Source organism: Cervus elaphus, chromosome 23 (genome assembly GCF_910594005.1).
Source record: "Cervus elaphus chromosome 23, mCerEla1.1, whole genome shotgun sequence".
Lineage (NCBI taxonomy): Eukaryota > Metazoa > Chordata > Mammalia > Artiodactyla > Cervidae > Cervus > Cervus elaphus.
The window spans coordinates 40,040,981-40,055,631 of record NC_057837.1 but is presented as its reverse complement, the minus strand read 5'-3'; the positions used below and the strand labels follow the sequence as shown (position 1 = coordinate 40,055,631).

The window sequence follows — 14,651 nt, the reverse complement described above, 5'->3', positions numbered from 1 at the left end:
TGTTAGTACTTTTTTTCTTTTTTCAAAAATGTGATTTGTGTTTATACAGTATAACTCATGAAACCATTCCTTATCACTTGAAGTTCAGGATGACCTCTGCAAGCATTAGGATTGAAGGAATAACAATGCCCTAGTTTTGCATTAGATCTAAAACCAGCACACAATTCAAAAAGACAGTACATCTCATGATAAAAGAAATACTTGTAAATGCTGTAGCTTTTCACTCAACTTACAGAAATTTAATTGACAGCAGCTATTTGACCGTGGAGCACGATATTGACATGTCATTGGGATAAACTGTGTATTATCTTGCCTAAAATTCTCCTCATTTCGAATCATAGATACGGGATAACCTGGCAATAAGCCTGGATAACCAGTCTTCTCCATCTCCTCCTGCCTTGATCCCACCGCTCAGAATGTTTGCATCATGGCTATTTAAGGCAAGTGAATATGTATTTATTCCTTTATTGTAATTTCCCCTTCCTTTCTGAAATTGAGTTTAAAAAATGTAATTGCCCAAGGCTGCATGTTTTGAAGACAGGCTGGGTCTTACTCAAGCCAGCGCTTCCCACATCTCCATAAACAACTTTGTGGACAACTGAGAAGTAAATGAAGGGACAAAATGCATCTGCGTCTGGGGATGATTAAATCTCTAAACGTCTCCTTGGCAGGCGACGACGCTGCCTGACGACTATAAGGAAGGCAAACTCCAAGCCTATAAGCTGATCTGCTCCATGATGACCCGGCGCCAGGACGTCCTGCCCAACTCAGACTTCCTGGTGCATTTTTACCTCGTCATGCACCTGGGACTGACCAGCGAGGACCAGGTATCTGTGAAGCCTCCGTTGCATGTGTCATGTTTTTGCAGGTGAAATTGGGGTTTATGAAAGTACTCCTGAAAGTCGAAATTCTCCATAGTTTCAAGTCTTTCACATGCAGCAGCACCAGTGGCCTTTCAGGAATGAGTCCGACGTGTCTCATCCAGGCTGCTTCTCCCCACTGACTCTACATTTCACCAACCGAATTTGAATTTTACTCTGTGGCCTGTCCAGTTCTGTGTGATCTAATCTCTGCCTGTTGCCAGCCTCAGAAATACTCATCTCACTCATCTTTTTGCTGGGGTTCTACATTAGATATTGGGTTATGAAGAAAATGACTTTGGTCATTTAAAAATGTTTGAAAGCTACTGTTTAAGGAGTTAGGATATTCTCGAGAATGACCTCACCTTAAATCATGGTTTCTGACATCTCTTGAAGGGGAAGTAATTTCTCTTAAAGAAATGTGATTGGTGGTTAAGTTGAAACAGAAGGGCCATAGGAGCCACCGACAGTCACCAGCCTGTAGCCTCTGGCCTTCCTTCTTCTAGAAGCCCCCTGCTTGTGGGCAGAAGACAGGGAAGGGGGTGGGACCACTGACTCAACTTACTATCTGAATATCAAGCAGGCAAGTGACATGATTGGTTTGTGAAGCTTGAGATTGTCCTGGACTTTACTTGGAGGATGGGTTTAGAAATGTGACAGTACTAGGATAGAGTAGGACATTGGGCCTGGAGATTAAGGAGGAAGTCATTAAACAAATATAGGTTTTGTTTTTTTTTGTTTAATGGCAAGAAATCAGATGGTAGCATTGGAGGTGGGAAAAAGGAAAGGGAAGAGTTTAAGAAAATGTGAAGGCATTTAATTTTAGCACCAGGTCCTCTTGACTGATAGCTTGACTGGGTTTCCCTGATGGCTCAGTTGATAAAGAATCCGCCTGCAATGCAGGAGACCCCGGTTCAGTTCCTGGGTCAGGAAGATCCACTGGAGAAGGAATAGGCTACCCACTCCAGTATTCTGGTCTAGAGGATTCCATGGACTGTGTGGTCCATGGGGTTGCAAACAGTCAGACATGACTGAGCGACTTTTACTTCACTTCCTCTTGACTGATTATAGGTTTGGGAATGTTTCAGAATTTACCCTTTAAATTGATAATACTTATCAGTGAACTTGAGTCATTTGTGAACTCCCGAGTAGCCATTCTTTTTGTCTTTAGTTGATGCTTTGAATATATGATGCAGACACACAAACCTTTTGATACATGTGAGAAGTCATTCTCCAAATTTGCCAGCCTGGCCTTGTGCCCTGTTTAAAACCCTTGTGAAATATTCCCTGCTGGGCTTCCCTTGTAGCTCAGTTGGTAAAGAGTCTGCCTGCAGTGCAGGAGACCTGGGTTCGATCCCTGGGTTGGGAAGATCCCCTGGAGAAGGAAATGGCAACCCACTCCAGTATCCTTTCCTGGAAAATCTCATGAACAGAGGAGCCTGGTGGGCTGCAGTCCATGGGGTGGCAAAGAGTCAGGCACAACTGAGCGACTAACACTGAACTAACTAACTTAACTTAAACTCTTCGAGCTTTAGTCATTGAGCTTTTCCCCTGAAGTAATAGCCATACTGTCCTACTGTGTTGTCTCTGTCATATTCACTACATTTCCAGCAGCGTGCAGTGGACATCTGTAGAGCAGGTTGGACTTAGGTGCATGTAGAAGTAGGGATGTGTGAGTAGTCTTGTTTGTACTCCTTGCTGAGATACGTTGCAGCCATCATTGCAGATGAAAGCATGTTTTATAGAATGATGCACCTCAGGGCATGTGGAAGATTAAGGGTAAAAATAGGAAAGAAAATTAACTCACATATATTAATGAGATCCCTCAGTGACAGAACCAAGAGAGGAAGGTGCAGTTAACAACTCTGTACCTTAAAGCAGCATTTTGCTAAGCTTTGCAGGAAAAACATCTACCTGGGAATAATAATCAGCTGTACAATCTCTGTAGAATTCTTTGTAGAATTTAATACAAATAAATTTGAAGTCAGCTGTAAACACTGAGTATTTCTAGAATGAGTTTTCCAGAAAGTCATGTAAATAGGTGTGTTTAGAGTCCTTCCTATTTTAAAGCATGTTGGAATAAAAATGAAACAGTAAAATGAGATGAGATCTGTATATTATAACATTTGAGAACCCCTAACATTATTTCAAAAATGGGATTTTGCAGAGTAGAAAAAAGGTTTCAAAGTTTATATGTAAAATTTTAACACTTTAATGTATGCCTTATTTTTGGTTAAGTTTGATCTTTTGTAGTTCATTTTAAAATACATAAATCTTAAATGATGGCCCACTGCTAGTAGTAATCCCACCATCCAGACTTCTAAGAGAGAACAGGGATATCATAAATCTCTATTTTATAATCAGCCTTTTGTTTTGACCATTAGAAGCTCATGTTTTTATGTTTCATAGAATTGACTATTTTGCTGTAACCTTAACAATTATTGGTATATGTTTGAGAAGTGATGACTGTCTGCCAAACAGAATTACTCTAAATAAACTTTATTCCTTTGCCAGAAGTAAATTATGCAGAAGGCTTTCTAATGAAAGAAACTTTTCTCATTTAAGTAAGAAATGCCTCCGGTAATTAGTTTAACTTTTGGTCCACATGTCTAAATAGATCATGGTGGTTGCTCCAGAACTTCTATGACTTCTGGAAACACATGTTATATTAATTATAAAAAGCAAAGAAAGCATGTACTATAAAGAACACAGTGAAATTCAATGTCTTAATTGACAAACTGTGCACCTGTGACTTGGACCATCTCATGACTCTTCCTGTCTTATAAGAGTTTTCAAAGTGCTACGCTTTTATATAGCCTGGGACTAGACATCTTCTTTCTTTCAGAGAGAACCTTGTAAAAAAATATTCCTTTGTTTTTTTTTTTTATTCTTTTTTTTAATTTTTTTTTTATTCCTTTGTTTTAATGAAATAAGTACTAGCTAATCATTTTAAAATTTTTGACAGATTAGTTTTGTCTTCCAAATAAAATCCGAGATGAATTTCTTCCTCTCGCCTCTGGGTGGCACTCTTGTCTGCACGATGGTGGTTCACTGGCCAAACAGAGCCTTGAAAGTTCCCGGGAGACCCAGTTCCCTGAGGAGCTTGGTGCTATGGCCTGGCCCAAGTTACAGATGCTTTCTCAGATCGGAGAGTAGCAAAACCATGTCAGTAGTGACTTAGAAAGTGTGGAATTAGAAATAAGATCTAAAATGTTAAAAGTTCTTTTTTTCAAACATAAGAGCACTTACAGTAATGGAAGATTTCTTTTTGTTAAAAAAAAAAAAAAAGTTATAAAATATCTCTGATGATGTTCTGTGTTACAGTCATATAAAGTAGCAATTTCATCTAATATAATAACAAATTAGTTACATAAACAAATACAGTCATTTCTGTATTCTAAAAAAGTAATCGGAATACATATACCAAACAGCTTGAATTCAAAATGTAGCACATTCCAAACCAACTGCTTTTAATATTGTTTGGACCAGTTACTCAACAGTTTCATAGATAAAACCATGGCCTTATCGAGTGACATGTCCTACAGTAAGATGTGTATAGCGGGAGTTTATGGTTTATTGGTGTGATGGAGAAAATGCTTTGAAGTAGCTTTGTTTTTCCTTGACTATGAATTTTTTAAGAAAAAATGGATCCTGTTGCTGATTTAGAAAATAATTAAGATGGTAAAGACTTTCAAAAATAACTATAAATTATGAGTAAGATTCAGGAAGGCTCTCGGGACTGCCTGGACTGGTTGTGCAGGGGGTCTTCTTGCTGGCTTCCCTCCGGCCTATTGCTCTGTGTCTGGGCTGGGGAGGGGGAGGGTCGCCATCTCTGCACCACCGCAGTGCCAGACCCGGGGCTGGGAACTTGTGATGTTGTCCATCGATTCTTCTCTGCCGTTCAGTTAGACAAATATCATGACCCGCTGTATAAATAGCTAAGGCTCAAAAGATATTGAGGGCATTTGCCCAGCGCCACACATGAGAAGGGCTATGAGAGCTCTCGGGAAGCCTGGCTTATTCTGCAGGGTCTGTCTCTCCCGTGGATTCAACACCGCACACGTCGGGCAAACAAACAGGCCTCAGCCACGTCCCTCCTCCTGTTGTGTCTCACCTGGGCTTTGTCCTCAGTCCTGCCCCCAACTCAGAGTCCTCCTCCCTTGGGCCCCTCCTCCCATCCCCGCCTGCGATACCCTCCCTTGCTCCCACCCGGCTCCTCACCAGCTTCTCTTCCAAAGCTGTTCCCGGTTCTGCTTCGTTTGTCCTAATACTTAAGCAGCTTTTTTACCTCAGTCTCCCCCTCTGAATATGTGGACATGAAAGGAGCTAGGGTTTGGATTTATTAAAAACAGTTCCTATTAATTTCATCATTATTTAAAACATATGGACAGATCAATATGTGTGAAATGGAAAAGGACAGTTGAGGAAAGGAATGTTATTTTTATGTTTCTAAGAACATATATCAAAGACTGGAAAGTTTTCTTTGCTTAAAATTTAAGTAAACTATTTTTTAACAATGACTTACAGATTGAAGGTCTTAATGCAATTTGTCTGTTAAATACATCAAAGTTAAATTCGCCTTTAAATGTGGAGCTTACATCAGTGCAATTATGGTTGCAAATTTGCATATAAAAATTTTGGGAAATGAGGGTCTTTGTCGTTTTCATCTATGATGTTGCATTGTTGTGCATGTGTGCTCAGTCGCTTCAGTTGTGTCCGACTCTTTGCGAACCCATCTACCATAGCCCACCAGGCTCCTTTGTCCGTGGGGTTCTCCAGGCAACAATACTAGAATGGGTCTCCATGCCCTCCTCCGGGGGATCTTCCTGAGCCAGGGATCAGACCTGCATTTGCCGGCAGATTCTTTACCACTGAGTCACCAGGGAAGTCGTGTTATCATATTTGGTAACAAACCAAAAAGCACGAGGCTGCTCCCAGGTGGGGAAATGGGTTTAGCAAAGTCTGCTGCAGCTCCGGACCCTCGATACGTGAAGTCAGGATGCAGTCTAAGGGGTGACAGTTAGGAGCCTGGGCTCCCAGCCTTCTGTGCTCCAGGCCCAGCATCCTTCTGAGTAGACAAGTGATAGACCTCCTTACACCTCGGCCCCCTGACCTGCATATGATTGTAGTGCCTCCCTGAGGGGGCCCCTGGGAGACTTTGAGGGTGTAGACAGAGGAACACACTCAGTTTGAGGCCGCCACTGTGCTTGGTGAGCACAGACCCTCGTGGTGACACCGAGGATGCCGAGGAAGGCAGGGCAGTCCCTTGGCCAAATGAGCCCATTTTATTTTTCCGATGTCTTGGGGTGTTGGTTTTTTTTTTCCCTCCATATAGTCTCTTAGTTTGGAACATAACCATTTGATTAAAACCTGTTACTAGGCATCCTGGAATTTCAGAATGTAGTATGGTTGTGAGAGTTGGACTATAAAGAAAGCTGAGAGCCGAAGAATTGATGCTTTTGAACTGTGGTGTTGGAGAAGACTCTTGAGAGTCCCTTGGACTGCAAGGAGATCTAACCAGTCCATCCTAAAGGAGATCAGTCCTGGGTGTTCATTGGAAAGACTGATGCTGAAGCTGAAACTCCAATACTTTGGCCACCTGATGCGAAGAACCGATTCATTGGGAAAGACCCTGATGCTGGGAAAGATCGAAGGCGGGAGGAGAAGTGGATGACAGAGGATGAGGTGGTTGGATGGCATCACCGACTCAATGGACATGAGTTTGAGTAAGCTCCGGGAGTTAGTGATGGACAGGGTGGCCTGGCGTGCTGCAGTCCTCGGGGTTGCAAAGATTCGGGCACGACTGAGCGACTGAACTGAGCCGAGTGAGAAACAATGACTTCACCTGCGGTGGGTCAGATACGAGGAATGACGTGTCCAGGGACCTTGTGACCTGGATGTCTCTCATGTGTCCTGGCCACTGGCTTCCTTTCCAGGCACTCCTGACCCCCAGCAGCATGTGCCCGCTGTGGGATCGATGCCAGAGAGCTGGACACCCTGGCGGCCAGTTGACATCCAGCCGTGTTCCAGCCCAGCAGGGGCCCCGTGTGGTTCTAGACGGCAGGTGGGGCGGCCTGCATTGCTCCAGCCGCTGCATAGCTGGCAGCCAAGACCCTGCCGGGGCCACACCCCAGGCTGGGTGCCTGGCTGGGCAGGGTTGCCGCCTGGGTCCTCTAGCCAGTCTATGAGCCCTCTAATGCCCTGATAGAAACCCCTCCTGTCTCAGACTCAGCACAGGAAATCTTTCGTTTGTAAGAACCTGGCTCCCCCAGTGATGTCCTGGGAGGCACCAGTGGTGTGGGATCCAGGCGGCTCGATGTTTCAGGTGCTAAAAGCACTGGGAGCATTTCTTTCTCCCGCCCCCTCGCCCCGGCTAATTTGTTTTGTAGCCAAGAGTATTTAACTTGTTTTAGGAACATTTTTGCTTTCACTTCCATACACATTTTAGTGCATCTTTTCTCTACCAGTGCTAAAGGAAACATAGTTTTAAAACATCAGGTACAGAGGAATATTCTATCATAGAAGTCACAACAATTCCTGATTTTCTTAACGGATGTTACAACCTCCTCTCATGAGATACATGATGGAATAATATAATAATAAACAGTCATTTGTAAGGAGATCCCAAGGGGCCCCTCGCTGAGCATGAGGCTCAGCAGTGAGCCCTGAAAGCAAGGTGCGGGGGTGACACTTGTAAATTGGCCATACCTGCTTCTTCTAATAACCCCAGACAGCCTGTATCATGCAGCAATATGTAATAATTGCATCACCTTTTCTCAGACAAAGAATCGTTCTTTGCTGGAAATTTAGACATAACTAGAACCGTGTATGTGTGCTATACATAAATTTATAAATATATTTACAGCAAAACATAAGTGAATGTTCAGTTTTAGAAAAAGTGAAGAATTAACATGTCAGATTGGAGACTTACCTTATCTCCTCTCCAAGGAAATACTTCTAATACATCTCTAAAGTTCTTAATCTATACAGGGAGTGATTGTTACCCAAGTTTGAATTCATGGGATTTTAATTTGGTGCTGGCAGGATAAAGTGCATATTTATAAATTTAAAGGTCCAGCTAATGTTGGGAAGGTTAAATAATCTTGATGTGTGTCAGTAGAGAAACTTTAGAAGCCTATCTTAAAAGCTTCATCAGAAAACAATTTTTTAAAATTGTAGGTTTGTTGCAATAAATGAAATAAGATGAATTGCAGGCCTTCTTCCTAAGGTTTTTAAGAATGGGAAAATGTATATTCCAAGACTCCAGGATTTCAGATGGCTTTAGAATATATTCAGCATTTGACTTTAATGGATGACAAGCCTCGTACTGGGAACTCTCAGACCTGGGCGCTCGATTGAGCTCTGTCCCCCACCGGCCTCAGGGACCTTGCCCCACCACAGGTGGTCAAGTGGATGAGGGGGCCCCGGGGACCTCAGAGGCCCTTCCTTGAGCCTTACTTGGTCCTCTGATTTATTGTTAGACAGTTTATTATTAGGGCCACATTGTCCTTTCCTCAATATAGTAAAAGCTTCAATGACCTTTTCCCATTGAGCACTTTTCCCCACCATAGTAAAGACCAGCGCAGTTCTGAGGGTGTATCTGGTGGTATGAGACCACAGACAATGAGTGTCTGTAACATCCATCCTCTTGTGAAAAGGGCTGCCTGAGCAATGCCCACACTGCAGAGATGGAACCATGCTGAACACCCCTAGATGTCGGCTGGTTTGGAAGCAGCTCATGGGGCAGTGGGCATCCAGCAGGACTTGCAAGGATGGTGGGAGGACAAGAAGCAGGATGGGGTTTCTCAGGCCACGTTGAAGGAGCAACAACCAGGGTGGTTTTGATCTAGTGCCTGATGGGTGCGTGGACATGACATGTGGACGTGGATGCGGGCAGCACTGGAGAGAGCCTTGTTTAGATCCGAGTTTGTCCCATGGATAATGGGGAGTTGAGCACAAGTGCATTAGGAAGCTTGAGGCTCGGTGGTTGTGTGGGGTGGACCATGGCCAGGAGGGCCATGACAAGAGGCACAGAACTGGGCGAGGATTTATGTGCGTGTGTGAGTTTATTTATATGTGTGTATACATGTCTGTGTGTGTATTTATGTTGTTTGTTGTTGCTGTTTTATTCACTAAATCGTTTCCATCTCTTTAGCGACCCCATGGACTATAGCCCACCAGGCTCCTCTGTCCATGGGATTATCCCTGTAAGAATACTGGAGTGTATTACCATTTCCTTCTCCAGGGGATCTTCCCTTTTCAGGGATCGAACCTGTGTCTCCTGCATTGGCAGGCAGATTCTTTACCACTGAGCCACCAAGGGAAGCCCTGTGTATTTATATACTTGTGTGCATGTATGTTGTATGTTTTGTGTGTGGAATATTGTGGCCCAGTGGGGTGTAGGGCTGAATGCTAAGTGCCCCAAGAAGGCAGGATCTCCTGGCACTGTGTTCATTTTTTTTTTTTTCTCAAAGCAAGCATTGGTTTGGGAAAGCAAGGTGATGAATTGAGAAAAAGTGGGAGCAGGGCAGGATGGGACCCCCCCCTCCTTCCCATGGACATTGCAGCACCAGGGCAGACTCAGTGGATGTGTCAGAGGGTACACCCAGGGATGCTCCCAAAGAATTCTCACCTGCTGGGAAGTAGAAATGTACGGGAAAGACTTCCAGGCACATTTTCTCTCCACATGAGAGAAGGTGTTCTCTAATCCTGCCGGAATTCAAGCTGACTGTAGATTTATTTACAGTTATTAAGCTAGAACTTCTGAAAGTCTCAGTTATTTTGTGTTGCCTTAGCCCATTTTGTTACTGTGTGTTTTTGAAAGTAATGAGATGCTTAAAAGCAAACGTCTATTTTTCTAAAAATATAATTCCCATTAGCTTGAATTTACATTAGTCAAATTGAGTGGTATTTTACTGAAAAAAGGGTTTGCTGTAGCAATAAATGAAACTTTCAAGGTTTAGGTTTGATGGAAGGGTAAATATTTACAAGGATAGTTGGTGTGTGTTAGTCATCTCCTGCTGTGTATCCTTAAGTTAATAATAATTCCTACTGTGTGCTTGTTGTCCAGACCCCAAATGATGAAATGTCTGTAGCACAGAGTCAGTCTTAGTTTAGGTAGTATCCACTGGTTCCTGAGTGTTTCCCATAAGGTTTCATGAGAATGGACAAGCCATAGATTAGTCAGGTTTCATCAAAGAACATTCTATTATAACTTGGTTCAGCTTCTCAATGGCCATGGAGACTTAAGATAGATGACTGCACCAGAACAACAGACTGCAGGGCTTTTTCTTTCTCTTTTCAGCTGTAAAGCCAGTCATTATTTTCATTAAGCTGCAGTCCAAGCCCCCTGACACCTAACTAAGGAAAGTAGAACTATGTGAAAGGTAACAGATGGTGGAGGCTGGAATGATGAGGGTGACACGTGTGCTGCCAAGTTGTTCCACGGCTTCAAAAGGTGTAAGGTGATCGCCTAGGGGGTGGTCCTGAGAGGAACGGTCCACCTGAGAGGCTAACACTGTGCTTTTGCTGGACTTCCCTTCCTGGGCTGAAAATGTCAAGACTTTCAAATACATGCTACCAGTGAATGATACTAATTACATCTGTTTAGACATCAGGGTCTAATAAGCGTCTGCATGACATACAGTAAATAAAAATGCAATACAGCAACTCAATATATGTGGAAAATTAAAAGCTTGTATTCCTACTGAATACGCTCACCATGCAGTGTATGAGCTTGCCTGCAGTTTCCAGCAGAGAAAACGTTCTTTTACCTCAAGGCATCTCTCTGGAAGGTCCATGGTCTTTTGAAGCCCAAGTCGCCAGAATCTTCCTTAGCAGGCTCTCAAGGAGAGTGGACACTCCATCAATGTGCCAGTTGATAGAGCATCAAAGGAGTCACAGGAGAGCTCCCTGAACCCACGTGCATCCTGGGGAGGAGCAGGTGACAGTGGCCCCTGAGCTGGACCTTCTGGTTGAGCTTTTCGCTTCGTCAGTTTCAGAGCAGGCATTGACCTTCTTTGGTGGCAAGCTCGCCCCCGTTGACAGGAGAACAGGGATTCCTGAGCCATGGGGGAGCTCTGGGGATCTTGGGTGTGTCTGGAGACGGTCTGGTTGTCACAGTGGGGAGTGGGGCATGCTGGCATCTAGTGAGTAGAGGCCAGGGATGTCACACTCTGCGGCGCCTAGGACTCCAGCAAAGACTTTACAACCCGGAGAGTCAGCAAAGAGAAGCTGTGCAAGGACGCCAGGGCAGGGGAGGGGCCAGGCCCTGTGAATTAACCCGTGCATTTCGGCAGCCATCAGAGGATGAAAGGAAGCTCCCAGCTTAACCAAGGACCGGAAAACACGTGAAGGTTTAACCAGGGAGACTGAAGCAGGGGAGGCAGGTGTTTTAGGTGAACTGTATGGAAATTGCCAACATGGGACTTTTTCCAAAAAAGAGGGAGGTACAGTTCCTATGGTTCAGCTTGTAAAATAAGGGCTTCCCTGGTGGCTCAGTGATAAAGAATCTGCCTAACATAGAAGACACAGGTTTAATCCCTGGTCCAGGAAGATCCCACCTGCCTCAGAGCAACTATGCCCGTGTGCCACAGCTCCTGAACCTGTGCTCCAGAGTCTGGGGCAGCTGTAGGTGTGAATGCAGTGGGGAGGGGCTCAGGGGGGCTCTGTTCCCCCACGCAGGTCACTGGGGGAGCCAACAGGGGGAAGGTGAGCAGAGCACAGCCTTTGTGGTGGCAGGTCAGCCCATGGGCACAGATGGTGGCTTTCTTCAGAGGTCCAGAGCCCTGTCTGGTAAGAGATCAGGCCGGGGGACTTCCCAGCCCGGTGTCCGGTTCACACCAGTGTCCGGTTCACACCAGGCACGGTGACCCATTTGGGATTTGCAGCCTCTCACACTCTAGGGTATCTGTCCTGGGCCACGTGGCCTGGCCACCACACAGGCAGCCTAAGGAAAGGGGCATCCACTGTGGGGCTTGAGCCCTGACCTTGCATGTGGATCTCTGTTTCCTTGCATCTGTGACCACACAGGCTCGTCTGGCTTGAGGTTCTTGTCCCATGAAGTAGGGTCCTAGCGGCTGTCTTAGGGGCCTTGGAAAGGTGAGCACAATGAAACCCCAGTGCCAGATAGCAGAAAGGCTTCCGTGTGACCGGAATATTGCCTATTGACCTACAAGTTCTTCTTTAAACATTTAGAACTCGAAGAAGATTCTTGAGAAAATTCACATGTTTCCTTTAGGCAGAGAAGAAATGAGATGGCTTCTCCCATTTCAAGTACTAAACAGTTACTTGGGCGAGGAGGCTGCTTCAACTACGTTTGGAAGGGAGGGATTTTTTTTTTTTTTAATATAAGAGATTTTAAAATCATGATTGTGAGTTATGGTCCATCAGGATCGACCTTGGATACAAGGAAACAATGTCAAGAAGAGCATTGTAAATGGAAGTTTTGTTTCTGGAAGGAAGTGCTCTCCTTGTGGGGATTAATCTCTTTTTGTGTGTTGATTTCTTTTTAACGCATAACAATAAGTGGCAGGGTGGTAATTGCAGATTGTTCAGCTATTAATGCTATTTACTGGAACACAGTTCAGAGAGAACATTGTTTTATAAAGAAACAATAAACAACAGTTCTCTTTTGTTCTTCTGTGGAAAAATATCTTTTGGTAGGTATTTGTGGGCTTGAGAGATGTTAGCAAAAGAGAACCTTTTAGTAATAAGACGTTAAAATAAAATACCTTTTTTTTTTTTAACTCTAGTCTTGGGTGAGCGTGTGCAAGATGGTGCTTCTGTGAAGACCCAAAGCCTATGTGTCAACTGTTGCTTCCTTCCCTGGGTCCCTGTGGAGGGCTGGCTAATCCACAGTGGGTCCCGATGATCTGGGCCTCTCTCTCAACTGTACAGGGCTGCCCCCTGCCCCTTGGGGTCATTGCTTAGAGAAGGTTTCCCCTGTGATCGCACCTCCATGGGCATCAGGGCTGCGTGTCTAGTGTATACATTCCGGAAGCACATTTTTAAGCCACGGCAGCCACTTGTTGACTTCACTTGAAAGTATAGCTTTAAAAATATATTTGCATTCTTAAGCAGAGTGAATGAGGTGAGAGAATACTTTGCTCTTGAAAGTGTTGCCCTCAGCGTGGTGCTGTGCATTCGAGGCTCTCTGCTCCCGGATGTCCAGGGGGTCCTCATTGACCCCGAAGTCACAGTTTCTCTTCTGATGCTTGAGTTTGTGTCCACACCTTGGTCTCTTTCTGGCCTTGATTGACCTCTTACTCACTGTGTATAAAATGGAAAGGTCGAATGATGACCTTTCAGATCTTCCTTCTCTAAGGTTTTGTGGTCCCAAGGAACACTAAATACCCTGTCACGCAGACTCAGTGAATCTTCCCCGCCGTGGATTTCGGTACTTCTTTCTGAGAACAGGCGTGTGCGTTGGAGCCTAATCTGGGTCTTTGCATGAGGGTGAGGAACTGTTGTGGACAGTTATACCTGCCCTGCATATTGGCCATGGCCTTGGGCGGCACCTGAGTGTGTTCAGCTTATAGTTTTCTCTAAGAATTTCTTTTCAGTATTATGTTCAGTTCAGTCACTCAGTTGTGTCTGACTCTTTGCGACCCCATGGACTGCAGCACGCAAGGCCTCCCTGTCCATCAACAACTCCAAGAGTTTACTCAAACTCATGTCCATTGAGTCAGTGATGCCATCTAACCATCTCATCCTCTGTTGTCCCTTTCTCCTCCCGCCTTCAATCTTTCCCAGCATCAGGGTCTTTTCAAATGAGTCAGTTCTTTTCATCAAGTGGCCAAAGTATTGGAGTTTCAGCTTCAACATCAGCCCTTCCAGTGAATATTCAGGACTAATTTCCTTTAGGATGGACTGGTTGGACTGATTCACTGTCATGAGGAGCGTCTATTTCTAGCTGAGGCATTCCTGAGACAGGACAAACAGGGAACCTGGAAACAGTGTGGCTGCCTGTCTAATACCTACGTACATGTGCGTGGTTCACTCCCTGGGGCTTCCCTGGTATCTTCAGGCAGTAAAGAAGATCTGCCTGCCAATGCAGGAGATACAGGTTCCATCCCTGAGTTGGGAATATCCCCTGGAGAAGGAAATGGCAACCCACTCCAGGATTCCTGCCTACGAAATCCCATAGACAGAGGAGTCCAGTGGGCTACAGTCTGTGGGGTCGCAAAAGAGACATGACTGAGCAACTAAACAACGTGGTCCACTCATGGGAATAACTTCTACCTTGATGATGATGTAGGTTCTCACATGATTAGGTGCCATTAGTGTGTTTCTGACCAGCCTGTGCTCAGTGAGGCTGTGACCCCTGCTTCTGCTGCAGAATACCGTCAAAGCTATTAGGGACAGGGTGGAGGAGAGCGTGGAGAGACTTGACTGTTTGGCCTCTTCTGCAACGAGCAGGTGGTAGCCGCAGAGAAAGCAAAGTTAAGCATCCTCCGACCCCCCCCCCCCGCCCCCCCAGGCCCTGGTCTATTCTAGGGATGCACAGACGCCTTTGTGCACAGATCTGACTATCCGGGGCAGTCCTCTTCCAGAACGAGGTGTCCGTGACCAGTGAGCTGAACGCTCAGTCTGCACACGCGAGTCTGGTGTAGCCTCCAAGTGAAAGTGAAAGTCGCCTTAGTCATGTCCGACTCTTTGCAACTGCATAGACTCTAGCCCACCAGGCTTCTCTGTCCATGGAACCCTCCAGGCAAGAATACTGGAGTGGGTTGTCATGCCCTCCTCCAGGGGAGCTTCCTGACCCAGGGATCGAACCCAGGTCTGCCGCAT

The 14,651-nt window shown here is 45.1% G+C and overlaps 1 protein-coding gene across 5 annotated transcripts in view; it reads left to right on the top strand.

Moving 5' to 3' along the window:
• The window catches only part of RALGAPA2 (Ral GTPase activating protein catalytic subunit alpha 2), a 271,302-nt gene that overhangs the window by 123,341 nt on the left and 133,310 nt on the right, over window positions 1-14,651 (top strand). For all 5 annotated transcript variants that reach the window (XM_043882987.1, XM_043882990.1, XM_043882989.1 and 2 more), the window contains 2 exons: window positions 342-440; window positions 672-827. In XM_043882987.1, coding sequence (XP_043738922.1) covers window positions 342-440; window positions 672-827 — 255 coding nt within the window. The remainder of the gene's footprint in view (window positions 1-341; window positions 441-671; window positions 828-14,651) is intronic.